This window comes from Jaculus jaculus, chromosome 18 (assembly GCF_020740685.1).
Source record: "Jaculus jaculus isolate mJacJac1 chromosome 18, mJacJac1.mat.Y.cur, whole genome shotgun sequence".
Classification (NCBI taxonomy): domain Eukaryota; kingdom Metazoa; phylum Chordata; class Mammalia; order Rodentia; family Dipodidae; genus Jaculus; species Jaculus jaculus.
The window spans coordinates 35,129,496-35,148,388 of NC_059119.1; the positions used below are offsets into that span (position 1 = coordinate 35,129,496).

General features: G+C 42.3%; 1 protein-coding gene across 1 annotated transcript in view; it reads left to right on the plus strand.

Moving 5' to 3' along the window:
* The window catches only part of Kdm5a (lysine demethylase 5A), a 137,856-nt gene that overhangs the window by 93,061 nt on the left and 25,902 nt on the right, over positions 1–18,893 (plus strand). Inside the window, 5 exon segments of the mRNA XM_045137268.1 lie at positions 1,733–2,088; positions 6,009–6,147; positions 12,106–12,285; positions 16,131–16,292; positions 18,239–18,790. Of these exon segments, the coding sequence (XP_044993203.1) occupies positions 1,733–2,088; positions 6,009–6,147; positions 12,106–12,285; positions 16,131–16,292; positions 18,239–18,790 (1,389 nt within the window).

An 18,893-nucleotide genomic window follows, 5' to 3' on the forward strand; every position in this document is an offset into this window, starting at 1 on the left:
GGTGGCTTACAGTTAAGGCACTTGCTTGTAAAGTCAAAGGACCCAGGTTCAATTCCTCAGGACCCATGTAAGCCAGATGCACAAGGTGGCACATGTGTCCAGAGTTCACTTGAAGCAACTGTATACCCTGATGTGACCATTCTCTGTATTCCTACCTCTTTCTCTCTCTGTCAAATGAATAAAATAAATTAAAAAACAGAAATACAACAATTAAAAAAAAAATGAGCTAAACCCTGGTAACAGGGAGCTGGCCGGTAACACCCCGTAGCCATCTTCAACAACGCACCACCTTCCCCATCTTCCAAATTGCCATCAGCTAGGGACCACGCATTCAAAACACATAAGCTTATTGGGGATATCTGATTCAAACCAACCATATGTGTATAAAAATTGTCAATAAAAATATTTTTAGGAGGCCAAGCATGGTGGCGCATGCCTTTAATCCCAGCACTTGGGAGACAGAGTTAGGTGGATCACCATAAGTTCAAGGCCAGCCTGAGTCTACATAGTGAATGCCAGGTTAGCCTGGGCTAGAGCGAGACCCTGCCTCAAAAAAAGAAAAAAAATTTTTAGAGCCAGGTGTGTTGGTGCATATCTTAAATCCCAGCACTTGGGAGGCAGGGGTAGAAGGATTGCCATAACTTTGAGGCCATCCTGAGACTACCTGAAGGGGGAAAACAAAACAAAAAATATTTTTTTTTAAGAAGTGGGGTAAAATAAGAATATAATTGAAAATAATTTTAGAAGGGGAGAGGTTTCTGGATAGATGGCTCAGTGATTAAGGTGCTTCCCTGCAATGCTTAAAGACTTGAGTTCAATTCCCCAGTACCCACATAAAACCAGATGTGTACCATGATGCACGTATCCACTTACAGTGGTAGAAGCCCTAACTCACTTATTCTCATTTTTGCTCTCTGTCTCCTTGTGAATAAATAAGATACTTTGTTTTTTTTTTAAGTTACTATTTTTTTTATTTTCACAATTTTTATTAACATTTTCCATAATTATAAAAAATATCCCATGATAATACCTCCCCCCCAATTTTTTTTTTTTTTTTTTTTTTACGAATACAGTTGATACAAAATTTTATAAGTTGACCAAGTAGATAAAAACTATTTTAGAGGGGGCCAGGTTAAGTGGTTAAAGGTGCTTGCTTGCAAAGCTTGCCATCCCAGGTTCAGTTCCCCAGTACCCATGTAAAGCCAGATGCACAAAGTGGCACATGCATCTGGAATTCATTTGCATTGGTGCAAGGCCCTAGCACACCCATAAATTTACTCACTCTTCTTGCAAATAAATAAAGTTTTAAAAGAAATTAGATACCCTTGCCATACTCATTTTGTAACTTTAAAATTTCCCTTCCTCCCTCTATTCCTTCCCTCTCTCCCCTTTCTCCCTTTCTTCCCCACTCCTTTCTTTCCCTCCTTCCCTCCCTTCTTTCTTCCTTTTTTTCTTCCTACCTGGTGGTGCTGAGGATTAAGGATGAAACTATGCCTTGTGCATACTAAACAAGCTTTCTATCATTTCTTTTGATTTTTATTTATTTATTTATTTTGGTTTTTCGAGGTAGGGTCTCACTCTGGCTCAGGCTGACCTGGGATTCACTATGAATTCTCAGGGTGGCCTTGAACTCATGGTGATCCTCCTACCTCTGCTTCCCAAGTACTGGGATTAAAGGCATGCAACACCACGCCCAGCTTGATTTTTATGTTAATTCTTTGTACTTTTTCAGAATCTACTAGATGATGTGGAAGAGTTTCATGAACGTGCTCACGAAGCCATGATGGATGAAACCCCAGATTCTTCCAAACTCCAGAGGTTGATAGACATGGGCTCTAGTCTCTATGTGGAGCTACCTGAGTTGCCCCGACTAAAGCAAGAGCTGCAGCAGGCTCGGTGGCTAGATGAAGTAAGAATGACCCTGTCAGATCCTCAGCAAGTCACTTTGGATATCATGAAGAAACTGATTGACTCTGGAGTAGGTTTGGCACCTCATCATGCTGTGGAGAAAGCAATGGCCGAACTACAGGAACTCCTTACGGTCTCTGAACGATGGGAAGAGAAGGCTAAGGTCTGCCTGCAGGCAAGGTGAACACATTTTAGTGACTGCTGTCTCCTTAATAACTACATAAGGAAGTAGATTGAGAAGGAAGAACATAAAGGTTATCTTATTAAATGTTTAATTCAGCCTTTTGTACCTTCTTGATAAATCACTAAGTTAGCAAGTGGGGCTACATATAGAGAATTTCAAATATGTTGAAACCATTGTGCAGTGGACTTACTAGATAACTAAGTGATATGAGATAGTATAGATTGTTTAGAGCCCATAGTTAATGGCAGGTTAGGAATTAAGAATTCTAAAATATTCCCTGATTATGTTATTAACTAAGAGATGTAAGAAACTGTTAAAGGAATTAAGAAGATGGTTAAATTTGGTTGGTCATTTGAGATGCTTGAGAGGAAAAAAATCAAATTTTTTTGAAAGCCAAGCTGGAAAGATGGCTTAGCGATTAAGGCACTTGCCTGTAAAGCCAAAGGACTTTGGATTGATTCCCTAGGACCCACATAAGCCAAATGCATAAGGTGGCACATGTTTCTGGAATTTGTTTGCAGTGGCTGGAAGCCCTGATGTGCCCATTCTCTGTCTCCTCTCTCTCTCAATCTGCCCTTTTCTCTTTCTCAAATAAATAAATAAATAATATTTTCTAAAAATATTTTGTGGGCTGGAGAGATGGCTTAGTGGTTAAGCGCTTGCCTGTGAAGCCTAAGGACCCCAGTTCAAGGCTCAATTCCCCAGGACCCACGTTAGCCAGATGTACAAGGGGGCACAAGTGTCTGGAGTTCGTTTACAGTGGCTGGAGGCCCTGGCGTGCCCATTCTCTCTGTCTGTCTGCCTCTTTCTCTGTCACTCTCAACTAAATAAATAAAAATGAACAAAAAAAATTAAAAAAAAATTTTGTGAAAGCCTTGAAGAATAATAGGGTTGCAGTAGAAATGAGGCAAGAGAAATGTTACAAACTAAGATATACAGGGGATTTTCCACTGGCAAAAATTAAATGAGCTTAACTAGAATGGGTTATTTATGTGGGGAAGTAGTGAGAGATAAGATTCAGGTAAAACAATTGCATTAATATTGCCCCCCCCATCAGCTAATTTTAGCTAGTACTTAACTGTAGTGTTTGTTGTGGCGGCAGCATTTCTCTAACAGCTAGATTAATAGTGTATGATTTTCTGTTTTGCAGATAAATAAACAGGCTGCTTGGAGAAATTATGTGGTTAAGTGACACAAAAGAAATTTAAACACTTTTCATAAAAATGAGCCCCAACATCTTGATAATAAATATTTCAGGTGTTTTAATTAATAATACTGTTTTCAGTAGTTCAGAGGAGCCTTCATGTGGGCTGGGGAGATGGCTTTGTGGACTCAAGCAACTGCTATGCAAGCTGGAGTACCTGAAGTCAGATCCCTGAACCCACATTAAAAAGTCAGGCTTTTTTGGGCTGGAGAGATGGCTTAGCGGTTAAGCGCTCGCCTGTGAAGCCTAAGGACCCCGGTTCGAGGCTCGGTTCCCCAGGACCCATGTTAGCCAGATGCACAAGGGGGCGCACGCGTCCGGAGTTCGTTTGCAGAGGCTGGAAGCCCTGGCGCGCCCATTCTCTCTCTCTCCCTCTATCTGTCTTTCTCTCTGTGTCTGTCTCTCAAATAAATAAATAAAAAATTAAAAAAAAAAAAAAGTCAGGGTTTTGTAATCCCAGCATGCAGAGGGCAAAATGGAAGACAGGACACTTTCCTAAGACCTTGTAGATCCCTTAGCTACATGAAACCTTGTCTCAAAAAAAAAAAAAAAAAAAAAAAAATCCTCCCCTCATGATTTAAAAGACATATGAGACAAAACCAATGACTTTGGGGCTCAGCAAAAAGGTGCTTACTTGCAAAGCCTGACGGCCCAGGTCAGTTCCCCAGTACCAACATAAAGCCAGTTGCACAAAGTGGCATGTACATTTGGAGTCCATTTGTAGTGTGAGGAGGCCCTGGTGTGCTCATGCTCACTCACTGTGTCTCCCCCACCATCAAATCGTACATTAAAAAGAAAAGAAAAAACCACACACACAAAACATAACTTTAGCCAGGCATGGTGGTGCATGCCCTTAATCTCAGCACTGGGAGACAGAGGTAGGAGGGTCGCTGTGAGTTGAAAACCAGCCTAAGACTGTGTAGTGAATTCCAGGTCAGCCTGGGCTAGATCAAGATCTACTTTGTAAAACAAAACAAAACAACCTATTACTTTGGGTAATTAACACTCTCCAAGACCTTGAATGCCACCTAGCATACCAGGAATGAGCAGGGTGGCCTCTAACTCATAGTGATCCTCTTACCTCTGCCTCCCAGGTGCTGGGATTAAAGGCATGTGTCTCACACCAGGCAACTCTAACCTTTTGTAAGCTTCCCATTGCTCAACATAATGAAATCTGTGGAGTTCAAAATTCCAAATGTGTTTTAATCCTTTCCTATCAAATTCCTCTTATTTCCTTTCCAGCTAATAATACTCCATCTATTTCTTGTATCCAGTGTACCATCCTATCTCAGTCTGGAACTACCAGCTTCTTTTTACCTTTTTTTTTTTTTTGGTTTTGTTTTTCGAGGTAGGGTCTCACTCTCTCACTCTGGTCCAGGATGACCTGGAATTAACTCTGTCATCTCAGGGTGGCCTTGAACTCATGGCAATCCTCCTACCTCTGCCTCCCGAGTGCTGGGATTAAAGGCGTGCGCCACAACACCCGGCTCTTTTTACCTTTTTAAAAAAATTTTTTTGTTTTTATTTATTTATTTGAAAGCGACACACAGAGAGAATGGGCGCACCAGGGCTTCCAGCAACTGCAAACGAATTCCAGATGCGTACGTCCTCTTGTGCATCTTGCTAACCTGGGTCCTGGGGAATCAAGCCTTGAACCGGGATCCTTAGGCTTCACAGGCAAGCGTTTAACCACTAAGCCATCTCTCCAGCCCTACTAGCTTCTTTTTAAATGTTTGTCCATATGAATTATTTTACTTTACTTTTATTTATTTGTTTTTTATGTTTTTAATTTGTTTTGGTTTTTTTGAGGTAGAGTCTCACTCTGGTCCAGGCCAACCTGGAATTCACTACGTAGTCTCAGGGTGACCTTGAATTCATGGCGATCCTCCTACCTCTGTCTCCCAAGTGCTGGGATTAAAGGTGTGCGCCATCACGCCCGGCTTACTTTTCTTTTAATAAAATCATATGTTTTGGGGACTGGAGGGATGACTTAGTGGTTAAGCACTTCCCTGTGAAGCCCAAGAACCCTGGTTCAAGGCTTGATTCCCCAGGACCCAGGTTAGCCAGATGCACAAGGGGCCGCATGTGTCTGGAGTTCGTTTGCAGTGGCTGGAGGCCCTGGCACGCCCATTCTCTCTCTCTCTCTCTCCCTTTCTCCCTCCTTCATTCTCTGTCAAATAAGTATAGCCGTGTGTGGTATTGCACGCCTTTAATCCCAGCACTCGGGAGGCAGAGTTTGGAGGATCATAGTGAATTCCCGGTCAGCCTGGGCCCGAGAGAGACCCTACCTCAAAAAAACAAAAATAAATAAATAAATTCATAACTAAGTATTAATGAATATAGTTCAAGTAAATGCATACAGTCAACATGCATAGGTTTCTAGAAGTCCATTGCTCTGTGTTACTCTCACAGTTTTGCCTTTGATTGCTGTAGGCATTGCAGAGTAGTGGTGACCAGGTTGAATCAGAACTGTAGGTGTGTTGTTTACTACATTAAAACACTTGAGAGGAAGTAATGTACTTTCTTTGATCTAAAGTTTCTTGTCAGTAAAATGGAAGTAAAGATGATGGTTACTTTCTCATCTAGGATTGTGGCAAGAGTTAAATGAGCTTATATATTGTAATGTTCTTTACAACCTAAAATGCTATTTAAATGTTGTTAGCCATTGGACTTTTCCTAATGTATCTCACTCTGGTTTTATTGCTCATTTAGACCTCGGCACAGTATGGCAAGTTTAGAAAACATTGTGAATGAAGCCAAGAACATTCCAGCCTTTCTACCCAATGTGTTGTCCCTAAAAGAAGCCTTACAAAAGGCCCGAGAATGGACAGCTAAAGTAGAAGCTATTCAGGTAAGGAAATTTTTGAGTTAGGCTACCCATTAGGAAATACCTTCTTACCATTGAACCCTTTAAACCTTTAGTTCTTTAAAAAAATCATAGTGATACCAAAAATTAACTTATTCTTACATATGATTTTTTTATTAGGAAGATAATGGAGTTATTCAGCTTTCACCAGAAATATTTGCTGTGTTCTTAAATTTTTCCATGTACATGAATTACTTTAAAACAATTTTTTGTTTATTTTACTTATTTATTTTTGACAGAGAAACAGAGAGGGAGAGAGAGAATAAGAATATGGGCGTGTGCCAGGGCCTCTAGCCACTGCAGATGAACTCAAGATGCATGCGCACCCTTGTGCTTCTGGCTACCATGGTCCTGGACAATCAAACCTAGGTCCTTTGGCTTTGCAGGCAAACTTAACCACTAAGCCATTCCTCGAGCCCTGTTCCTTCTTTTCTTTCTTTCTTTCTTTCTTTCTTTCTTTCTTTATTCCTTTATTCCTTTATTTATTTATTTATTTATTTATTTATTTATTTAAAAGTAATTGACAGAGAAAGAGGCAGATGGATAGAAAACGGGCACATCAGGGTGTCCAGCCACTGCAAACAAACTCTAGATGCATGTGCCAACTTGTGCATCTGGCTTATGTGGGTCCTGGGGAATCGAGCCTCGAACTGGGGTTCTTAGGCTTCACAGGGAAGCACTGAACTACTAAGCCATCTCTCCAGCCCCCCTTTTCTTTTTTTTTTTTTTTTTTTTTATCTATTTGGGAGCGACAGACAGAATGGATGCACCAGGGCCTCCAGCCACTGCAAACACACTCGAGATGCGTGCCACACTTTGTGTATCTGTCTAACGTGGGTTCTAGGGAATAGAGCCTCTGGCGTCCTTAGGCTTCACAGGCAAGCGCCTAACCGCTAAGCCATCTCTCCAGCCCGTGAACTACTTTTAAAATAAGCAGCTTAGGCTTCAGGTTTAATTCCCTAGTACCCACGTAAGCCAGATGCACATGGTAGCACATGCATTTGGAGTTTGTTTGCAGTGGAGGGAGGTCCTGGCACACCCATTCTCTCTCTCACTCCCCGACTCTCAAATAAATAAAATAAGAGGCAGAAGAATAGGATGATAGGTAGAATTGGAGCTTGAGTTCAGTGGTAAGAGTGGTTGCCTAGCATGTGTGAGGCTCTGGATTTAATCATTAGCACTACTTAAAAAAATAAAAGAGGGGACTTGTGGGAGCAATTTAAACAAGTCATACTTACAGACTGCAATAAAAGTTTAATAAGTATTTAATTTGTTTAAAAAATAAATAATAAAACAGTGCTGGAGAGAAGGCATAGAGGTTAAGGCACTTGCCTGCAACACCTAAGGATCCATGTTCAACTCTTCAGGTCCTACCTAAGCCAGACGCACAAGGTGACACTTGTGCATGTGTACAAGGTAGAGCGTGCATCTGGAATTTGATTGCAGTAGCTGGAGTCCTTAGTGTACCAATTCTTTGTTGCCCCCCTCCCCATCCCCCTGTCTGTCCGTCCATCCCTCCATGTCTGTCTCTCTCAATAAATAAAAAGTCCAGGGGACTCGGGCATTGCAGTGCACACCTTTAATCTTAGCACTTGGGAGGCAGAGGTAGGAGGATCACTATGAGTACGAGCCCACCCTGAGTCTACAGAGTGAATTCCAGGTCAGCCTAGGCTAGAATAAATCCTACCTCATAAAACCAAAAAACAAAATAAAATGAAAAGCCAGGGCTGGAGGGCATTTGCCTGCAAAGCCAAAGGACCCATGTTCAATTCCCCCGTACACACGTTAAGTCAGATGCTCAAGGTGATCCATGCATCTGGAGACCTGGCACACCCTTGTTTTTTTTCTTTTTCTCTCCGTCTTTCTCTGCCAAATAAATAATTTAATTTTTAAAACAGGCCAGTCTATTGGGCTTTCCTCATAAATAAATAAAAATGAAAAAAGAAGAGCTTTGATGTGGTGGCGCATGCTTTTAATCTGAGGGCTCAGGAGGGTGAAGTAGGAGGATTACTGTAAATTCAAGGCCATCCTAGAGCTACAGATCAGTTTCAAGTCAGCCTGGCTAAGCCAGACATGTGGTATACACCTTTAATCCCAGCACTTGAGAAGCCGAGGTAGGAGGATCATTGTGAGTTCTAGGCCATCCTTAGACAACATACTTAATTCCCAGGTCAATCTGGGCTAGAGTGAGACCCTTCCTTGGAAAACAAACCACCAACCAAGAAAAAAAAAAAAAACAAAAGAGAGAAAAATTAATGTATGCTGATTTCCCAGTACTCTGGATACTTTTTCAAGTGTGGGAACAGGAGTGTAAAGGAAAGTTTATAAAGCAAGATAAGATGTTAGTCCTCAAAATAACATTTTCTAGTTAGACACGTTGTAGATCTATAGTTCAAAGTAGAGTAAAATATGTATAGAAACTAGGCTAGAATTATAAAAAAAAAAACCATCAGTCACCATCTACAGCATAACTTAAATGGTATGGCAAGCATCTCTGCCCTGGGATGAGCTGTGCCCAAGCAAGTGACCAGAGGGGCAGGGAAGCATTACCATTCTGTGTGGTGAGACATCCATAGGCAGTAGAGGAATGTATTTTAGGCTTTATTAAGCAGGATTTAGAGATACAGTACAGGCAGAAACATCAGACAAGCAAGAAAGCATCCACAAGCAAGATTGTAGCCCCTGAAAGTGGGAAATTTGAGTTAAGGCTAAATTTGGGAGTGTGGGGGGGGGGAGTATGTTGGAGCTATCATAATTGAAAATGTCCTGAACTGATTGCTTATTGGAAGTTTAGTAGTACCAGGAGATCTTTTGTGTTGAGGAGGGAACGGACAGGCTGATTGCAGAAGCCGTGATTAGCTGTCTCAGCTATCCAAAGTGTTTCCAGTCGTGGACTCTCAGAAACTCCTGCTCGTTCTTTGTCACCTGCAACCATTCAAGTTAACCATACAGTTTCCAAGTTTCTTAACTACTGTAGAACTCCCGGGAGCAGGGGATTTCCTCTCATAACTGAAGGGGAAAAACAATACACTACTGTCTCAAGAAAGAGCATGCCAGGATTGATTGTGCCCCTATAATCCCAGTACTTGGGAGGTGGGGGTAGAAGAATCAGGAGTTCCTGTCTGCTGTATAATGAGTTGAAGGTCAGTCTGGGCTACTTTTCTTCAAAACAGGAAATGGAGTCAAGTACGGTCGGTTGCACACCTTCAATCCCAGCACTCGGGAGGCTCTGAGGTAGGAGGATAGCTGTGAGTTTGAGGCCACCTGTGACTACATTATGAATTCCACGTCAGCCTGGACTAGAGCAAGACCCTACTTCCAAAAAGAAAGAAAAAGAAGCCAAGTGTGGTGTTCCACACCTTTAATACCAGCACTCAGGAGGCAGAGGAATTCAGATCACCATGAGTTTGAGGCCACCCTGAAATTTCGTAGTGAATTCCAGGTCAGCCTGGGTGAGAGTGAGACCCTACCTCGAAATACCAAAAGAAAAAAAAAGAAAGAAAGAAAAAGACAGAGACAGGAAGGGAAAGAAAGGGAGAGAAAAGAAAACAGGATAAGTAAAACCATATTTTGGTTGACTTATAGAGAATGGCATACCAGAGGCTTTATGTGGGTACTGGGACTTGAACCCTGACTGGTAGGCTTTGCGAGCAAGCAGCTTTATCGGCTGCACCATCTCTGCAGCCCCACAGGCTTACAGGGTTCTCCTGTCTCCACTTTTCATCTCACCAAATAAGGTCTGGGACTACAGATAACTTTGTCCATCTTGATGAGCGTGCTGTGAGTATCTGAACTCCAGTCTTAAGGCTCGTACAGCAAGTGTTTTATTCACTGAGCTGTCTATTCCCCGATCCCATTTCTTTTTTTTTTTTCTTCTTCGAGGTAGGGTCTCACTCTAGCCCAGGCTGACCTGGAATTCACTATGGAGTCCCAGGGTGGCCTCAAACTCACAGTGATCCTCCTACTTCTGCCTCCCAAGTGCTGGGATTAAAGGCATGGGCCACCACGCCTGACCCCATTTCATTTTTTATATAGGATGTCATACCTTCCAGGGCAGCTTTGAACTCATTATATAACCAAAAATGACTTTGAACTTTTGATTCCTTTTTTTATTTGTTTGCTTGGTTTTTTGAGGTAAGGTTTCACTTTAGCCCAGGCTGACCTGAAATTCACTGTGTAGTCTCAGGGTGGCCTCGAGCTCACAGCAATCCTCCTACCTCTGCCTCCCAAGTGCTGGGATTAAAGGCATGCGTCACCACAACCGGTTTGAACTTTTGATTCTTCTTCTCCTTACACTTTTAAGTACTGGGATTATAGATTTCTTCTCAATTTTCCCAGATGCATCTGTGTATCTTTGTTTTGTTTTGGTTTTTGGTTTTTCGAGGTAGTGTCTCGCTCAGATTGACCTGGAATTCACTATGTCATTTCAGGGTAGCCTCGAACTCACTGTAATCCTCCTACCTCTGCTTCCCAATTTCCTGGGATTAAAGGCATGTGCCACCACACCCAGCACATCTGTGTATCTTTTGAAGTGAGTTTTCAGACAATTGTTTCAGTAATACAAGAAAAATAACCTCTTACTGAAATGAAGTTCTGAAACACAACAATAACTTCATTATATGGAAATACTGAAACATCATAAATTTGGAAGGAAAAGTACATCATTTACTTTTACAAGTGGAGTCCTTCGTGGTAGGGAAGGCAAGGCTGGAGTGTGAAGATGGCAACACATTGATGTACAGTAGACAGGAGAGGAAGAACAGGAAGTGGGGCTGGATTTATAAACCTTAAAGCCCAAGGCTAGAGAGATGGCTCATGGGTTAAGTGCACTTTCTACCCAAGATCAAATCTCCAGATCTTATGTAAACAGGCCATGCATGCCTGTAACCCCAGTCCTGCAAAGGGGAGCCAAGACCACGGAATCTTTGGGGCTTGCAGATGAACAGTAAACTCTCATATTAGTAAAGAGACTTGGGGTGGAGAGGTGGCTCAGCAGGTAAAGGCACTTGCTATCAAACTGTGACAGCCCAGGTTTAATTCTCCAGTACTCACAAAAAGCCAGATGCACGAAGTATCCCACAGGTCTGGAGTTCATTTGCAGAAACAGGCCCTGGTGCACCCATACTCACACATTCTCATATATTCTCTTTCTCTCTCATAAATTAAAAAGAAAAAAAAAATTTAAAGAGAGGCTCCAGGGTGCTAAAGGAATGGCATAGTGTTTAAGGCACTTGCCTACAAAGCCAAAGGACCCAGGTTCAATTCCCCATAACCCATGTCAGCCAGATGCACAAAGTGGCACAAGTGTCTCACTCCCCCTTTTTCTCTGTCAAATAAATAAAATAAAATTTAAAGAGAGGCTCCAGTGGGAATGAGTGGAGGTGAGTGTGGTGGTACATGCCTTTAACCCAGCACTTGGGAGGCTGAGGTAAGAAGATTTAAAGTTGGGTTGGAGAGATGGCTTAGCGGTTAGGCGCTTGCCTGTGAAGCCTAAGGACCCCGGTTCGAGGCTCGGTTCCCCAGGTCCCACGTTAGCCAGATGCACAAGGGGGCGCACGCGTCTGGAGTTCGTTTGCAGAGGCTGGAAGCCCTGGCGCGCCCATTCTCTCTCCCTCTACCTGTCTTTCTCTCTGTGTCTGTCACTCTCAAATAAATAAATAAAAAATGAACAAAAAAAAAAAAAAAGAAGATTTAAAGTTGAAGCCATCCTGCAGCTACAGAGTGAGTTCTAGGTCAGCCGGGGCTAGATTGAGACCATACCTGAGACAGAGTGTGGGGAAATCCATGTTGACACTTTTTTTAGCATAAAAAGTTAACCCTAGGGCTCAGGATGGTTAGTGGTAGAGTGCTTGCTTATTGTTTGTAAGGTAAGTTCTTCTCAACAGTATATTGCTAGGTGTTGTTAGAGAACTCAAAATATGTGAAAATCTATTTGTTTTTCAGAGTGGCAACAACTATGCTTATTTGGAGCAACTTGAGAGCTTATCTGCTAAAGGGCGCCCTATCCCTGTGCGTCTTGACTCATTGCCTCAAGTGGAATCACAGGTAGCAGCAGCACGGGCCTGGAGAGAGCGGACTGGTCGTACCTTCCTGAAGAAGAATTCCAGCCATACACTGTTACAGGTGAAAAGTAGTTTATGGATGTGTATTCTAACAGTCTCACTAGCAGATGATAAGTCAGTGCCTGTAGCTAAGAGTGGTATAGGTGAAGGGTTGTTTTCAGTTTATTTCATCATGATTACAATTGATTCCTATGGGGTAATATCAGATGTCAATCTGAAACATGGTATCTTGGGCAGACTCCTCACATTAATTTGCAGGTCCAGAAAAAGCAAGCAGAATGGATCTTATTTCTACTGTTGCTGGACTGGGAAGATGGCTCAGAGGTTAAATGTGCTGGCTTGCAAAGCCTGATGGCCAGGGTTCAGTTTCCCAGTACCCATGTAAACCCAAATGCATATGGTACAAGTGTTAGGAGTTTACAAGAGCAAGAGGCTTTGGCACACTCATTTTCTTTGTTTCTCTTTCTCTCTCATTCTTCCTCTTTCACTCTCTTCTCTTTGAAGTAAATTTTTATTAAATTTTTTTTGGTTTATTTTTTATTTATTTATTTGAGAGTTACAGACAGAGAAAGAGGCAGAGAGAGAGAGAGAATGGGTGTGCCAGGGCTTCCAGCCACTGCAGACGAATTCCAGATGCGGGCGCCCCCTTGTGCATCTGGCTAACGTGGGTCCTGGGGAATCGAGCCTCGAACCAGGGTCCTTAGGCTTCACAGGCAAGCGCTTAACCGCTAAGCCATCTCTCCAGCCCTGAAGTAAATTTTTTAAAAAATTGTTTCAGAGAGAGAAAGAAAGACAATGGGAGTACCAGGTCCTTTAGCTGCTTCAAACAAATTCCAGATGCATGTAACACCATGTGCCTCTGGCTTATGTGAGTACTGGGAAATTGAACTGGCTCCTTAGGCTTTGCAGGCATGTAAGTGCCTTAGCTGCTAAGCTATCTCTCCAGCCTAGGTTGTTTTTGTTGTTGTTGTTGTTAAAGTATGGTCTCACTCTAGCTCAGGCTGACTGGAATTCACTATGTAGTCTCAGGGTGGCCTCAAACTCACGGCAATCCTCCTACCTCTGCCTCCCAAGTGTTGGGATCAAAGGTGTTGCACTACCACACCTGGCTCTTTAAAATATTTGTATTTATTTACTTGAAAGCAGATGCACAGAGGGAAGAAGCTATAGAGAGATAAAATTTTTAAAAAAGGAAGTATTCACAAACAGAGCGAAGAGAAATAGACAGACATGTTGGGCACACCAAGGCTTACAGCTGCAGAACAAATTCCAGATGCATATGCCACTTTGTGCATCTGGTTTTATGTGGGTACTGAGGAATCGAACCCCAATCATTAGGCTTTGCAGGCAAGCGCACCATATCTCTGGCCCAAGTAAAATGAAAAATATTTAAATTACGAATTATTAAATTTATTTAGGAGAAAATCAGAAATTGTGGGGTATATTTAAGAAAGGAGGCTAAACATGAGAAAAGTAGGAAACACTGTATAAGGTTCATTTAAGAGAAATTGAGGTGTTTAGAAAAGGACTGGAAGAGAATCGTGAGCACATGGCAAACAACCTCGATGTACATGTCGAGAGACTCAGAAAACACAGATGGCATCTGCCATGTGCTTTCCTGAAGAGGGAACTTATCAGAGCAGAAGAAAACTTGAGGTCCTTTGGGAAAAACTGGAGTACAGCCTAAAGCACGTGGAGGGGAATTTAACTGAGGCTTAAGGAGAAATTTGGGGAAAGCTGCCAGCACGTGGACTTGAGAGAATCTGAAGAGGACAAATGGCAAGGCTCAAGGAAAATGAGAGGGCAGAGAGCAAAGAAGCAGCCAAGAAGTTTAGAAGAGAAGTGAGTGATAAAGAGAGTTCCACTTATGGTTACTCCGAGTTTAGAATGAGTACATGGGTAGCAAGCATAAAGTTGGTGAGCCACACCCACATGGTAGATTGGGATCAGAGAAAAATCATGCATGTATTAAATTGAGACATTACCCCAAACTATAAAGCAGAAGCAAGTAGAAAAGTTTCCCCAGTCCAAGAAAGTGTTAGGCCCCACTGCAAGCCAGGCTGGATGAGGAGGAAGCCAGACTCACATGTGTGCGTGCGTCCCTGTGGCCCCAGCAAAGAAGAGAGAGTCATGTACACACACTGAAGGTCGCATCCAGAGAGAGAGTTCAAGTAAAAATTTTTAAATTTTGTTTTCGAAAAGAAAGCTCCTATTTTATCTAGAGCAGTTGAGCACATTAGTTAAAAGGATAGGATTTGGTATAAGTTAGTTTTATGTTCAGGAATGGCTTCCTAAAAACGGGCCTTTTGTCCTTGGGTAAATATTGCCTGTCTATTTTTCTTGTTTACAAAATGTTGGAAGGGGCTGTGGGGATGTTTGTGTAGTTAAGAGCACTTCCTATGCAAACACGAGGGCGTGAGAGCCTCGAGCACCCAGCCTCAGTTTTCTAGCACACACATACTGGATGTGGCCGTGTGCACCTGTAACCCCAGTTTTTTATCTATTTCATTTGTTCATGTGTGTCATCTGTGCCTGTATGGGTGTGCGTGGCCTCTAGTGCCAGACACCTGAGTCACTGAATCTTATCTGTGTGGATGCCGTGGAAATTTCAGAATTGGCAGACTTTACAAACAAGTACCTCCAACATTGAGTCATTTCCTCAGTCCCTGTAATCCCAGTTCTTTGGACAGCAGAAAGCAAACAATTTTTATGTACTTGCTGACTGAACAAATGGCCATAATGGCACCTCTTGGTTGAGTACAAAACTCTTTTTCAAGAAAACGTGCAGATGAACAAAAAAAGGAGGAAATCTATCCCATGCATTTGTGCAACGAATAGCATGTACTCCACACACACTCCAAAAAAATTGTGTGGTGTGGTGGCGCACACCTTTAATCACAACACTCAGGAGGCTGAGGTAGGAGAATCACCATGAGTTGGAGGCCACCCTGACACTACATAGTGAATTCCAGGTCAGCCTGGACTAGAGTGAGACTGGCTCAAAAGATAAACACATAAAGTCTGAATAACACCTACTGCAGAGGGTTGTTTGAAGATCAAATTAGGTAATGAATATTAGTAAGTCCTTATGAAGGTACGTGGAACTGGGTGTGGTTGTGCATGCCTGTAATCCGCACTGAGGAGGCTAGGGCAGGAAGATGTTCACTAATGGTTCTTTTTATTATCTTTACTTTAAAGTTTTTATTTTTTCTTTATTAACTTATTTATTTATTTTGTGGTTTTTCAAGGTAAAGTATCGCTCTAACCCAGGCTGACCTGGAATTAACTATGTAGTCTCAGGGTGGCCTCAAACTCAAGGTGATACTCCATCCTTTTCCTCCCCAGTGCTAGCTTTCTAATTTTGTTTTAGAGATCTTAATATTGAATTTATTTATTTGCAAAGAGAGAAAAAGAGAGAATGTGTGTGCCAGGGCCTCTACAGACCCCAAATGCATGTACCACTTTGTGCATCTGGCTCTACATGGGTACTTGGGAATTAAACCTGTGTCATAAAGGCATTGTAGGGAAGCATCTTAATCCTTGAGCCATCTCCCCAGTCCTTTAAATTTTTTTTAAAAAGAAATCAGAGCCAGGTGTGGTAGCACACACCTTTAATCCCAGCACCTTGGAGGCAGAGGTAGGAAGATTGCCATGAGTTCAAGGCCACCCTGAGACTACATAGTGAATTCCAGGTCAGCCTGAGCTAGAGAGAGACCTTATCTTGGGGAAAGGGGGAGAGAAATCAGAAGTAGCCAGACATGGTTGTTTAAGTTTGTAATCTCAGCACTCTAGGGTCCGAGGAAGGAGCATCGTGGTGAGGTTTGAGGCCAGCCTGGGCTACAATGAAACGTGCTTCAAAAATAAAACACCCCCCCAAAATGTGTGTGTATATTTTCTAAATTGCAGGTTCTAAGTCCTCGAACTGATATCGGCATATATGGGAGTGGTAAAAACAGGAGGAAAAAAGTAAAAGAACTAATAGAAAAAGAAAAGGAGAAAGACCTAGACCTTGAGCCTTTGAGTGATTTAGAGGAAGGACTAGAAGAAACCAGAGATACAGCCATGGTGGTAAGAAACTACACAATACACCTTAAGTCTATATCATAAATGCAAAATTCTGTGACAGTGTAAGCAATGTTTTTAACCATTTTTACTTTTCTGTACTTTTTAACAGAGGAGTGGGGAATGAGAATGAAAATATACTATATATGGTACAAAAGAGTTTGCTATTCTTTTTCCTTCCCATGAGCTACATCCCCCACTGCCAAGTTGTTTTCTAATGCTATTAAGCTTCCTTTCCCTCCCCTTTTCCTTTTTCGTTTCTATATTGGTTTTGCAAGAGTGTCTGACTCTAGCCCAGGCTGACCTGGAATTCACTATGTAGTCTCAAGGTGGCCTCAAACTCATGGCAATTATGCTATCTCTGCCTCCGAAGTGCTGGGTTTAAAGGTGTATGCCACCACATCCAGCCCTGTTACTAAGCTTTCTATTACAGGTAATAAAGTGAACTTCCTTGTATATTTTTACATTTTTGTTTGTTTATTTATGTATTTGAGAGCAACAGAGAGAGAAAGAGGCAGATAGAGAATGGGCACGCCAGGGCCTCCAGCCGCTGCAAACAAACTCCAGATGCGTGTGTCCCTTTGTACATCTGGCTAACGTGGGTCCTGGGGAATTGAACCTTGAACCCAGGTCCTTAGGATTCACAGGCAAGCGCTTAACCACTAAGCCATCTCTGGTATATTTTTGTTGTTGTTTAACCTCAAATCCTTGACATTCTTTTTGGGTGTATATGTTTCAAGGTAAGGTCTCTAGCCCAGGCTGATCTGGAATCACTGTGTAGTCTCAGGCTGTCCTCAAACTCATGGCAATCCTACCTCTGCCTCCCGAGTGCTGGGATGAAAGGCGTGCACCACCACGCCCTGCTCCTTGGCATTCTCTCCCCCCATCCCCACCCCAGCCCTAAAACTTTTTACTTGACATTCTTTATAGTGAGAATATTTAAGGTCATTTTTTTAACTCTCTTGAAATTTATTGTTCATTATCATCAGCTAAATTTATAAAAATTACTTGTTTACTTATTGTTTGCTTATTTGAGATTGGTTCTCATTTAGCCCAGACTGGCCTCAAACTCACTATGTAGCCAAGGGTGATCATCTGATCCTCCTGCCTCCACCTGCCTAGTGCTGGGATTATAGGCCATGATTAATGTGATGTTAGGGATCAGCATAGGGCTTCATACATGCATTATGTTAGGTACTATAAGTAATCCTAAAACACTAAGATGAGGATGGAAACATGCCTTCATTTTTTCAGAAAACTAAGATACAAAACGTTGTGCCAAAAATCAAGTCTAGCTGGGCATGGTGGCTCACGCCTTTAATCCCAGTACGCAGAAGGCAGAGGAAGAAGAATCACTGTGAGTTCGAGGCCACATAGTAAATTCCAGGTCGGCCTGGGCTAGAGCAAGACCCTACCTTGGAAAAAAAAATCAACAGTCTGTAAGTCCAAGTGTCAGGCTTGGATACCCAAATTGCATGATTTCAAGAAATACCCTATTTGTACTGTACTGTACAAAAAAGATCAAAGAAAATATTCTGATGTAAATTTTCTAATTTTGGAACACTTCATCCTTTTTAGAAATGAGTGTTTGTGTGGGAACTTCAAGGGTTACTGAAATTTTTAAAATTGCAACTGAAGTTATTTTGAAAGATAGATAGTACTTTGTTAATATGAGACTGCAGAGCCAGTCATGGTAGTACATGCCTTTAATCCCAGCACTTTGGGACTCAGGGGTAGGAGGATCACTGATGTAAGTTCAAGGCTACCCTGAGATTACATGGTGAATTCCAGGTCAACCTGGGCTAAAGTGAGACCTTGCCTTCAAAAAGAGAGAGAACAGAAACAAAGAAAATGAGACTACCAAGTTGGAGAAACATTCTTCAGCTTTGAGCAGTTAGGATTTTGAAGTGTTTTGCAGTGATACCTTTCAATTAAATATGTATTTTATACAGGTGGCAGTTTTCAAGGAACGAGAACAAAAGGAGATTGAAGCCATGCATTCCCTTAGAGCAGCCAACCTAGCCAAGATGACAGTGGTGGACCGCATAGAAGAAGTAAAATTTTGTATTTGCCGCAAAACAGCCAGTGGGCTTATGCTGCAGTGTGAGCTTTGCAAAGACTGGTTCCATAACAGCTGTGTTCCCCTTCCTAAATCAGGTTCTCAGAAGAAAGGGTCCAGCTGGCAGGCTAAAGAAGTAAAATTCCTTTGCCCTCTTTGTATGCGATCTCGAAGACCCAGACTGGAGACTATCCTGTCACTCCTGGTATCCCTTCAGAAGTTGCCTGTAAGGTTGCCTGAGGGAGAGGCATTGCAGTGTTTGACAGAACGTGCCATGAGTTGGCAAGATAGGGCACGCCAGGCACTAGCCACAGATGAACTGTCCTCTGCCCTGGCCAAACTCTCTGTGTTGAGCCAGCGTATGGTCGAACAGGCAGCTCGAGAAAAAACAGAAAAGATCATCAGTGCAGAACTCCAAAAAGCAGCTGCCAATCCAGACTTACAGGCAAGCGGGTCATTTACTTTTTTTTCCTGCTGCGTATGATAGTATTTGTCAGTGTGTCAGTAGTAAAGCAGTCTAATCCTGTTGACTAGGACAACAGTGACTT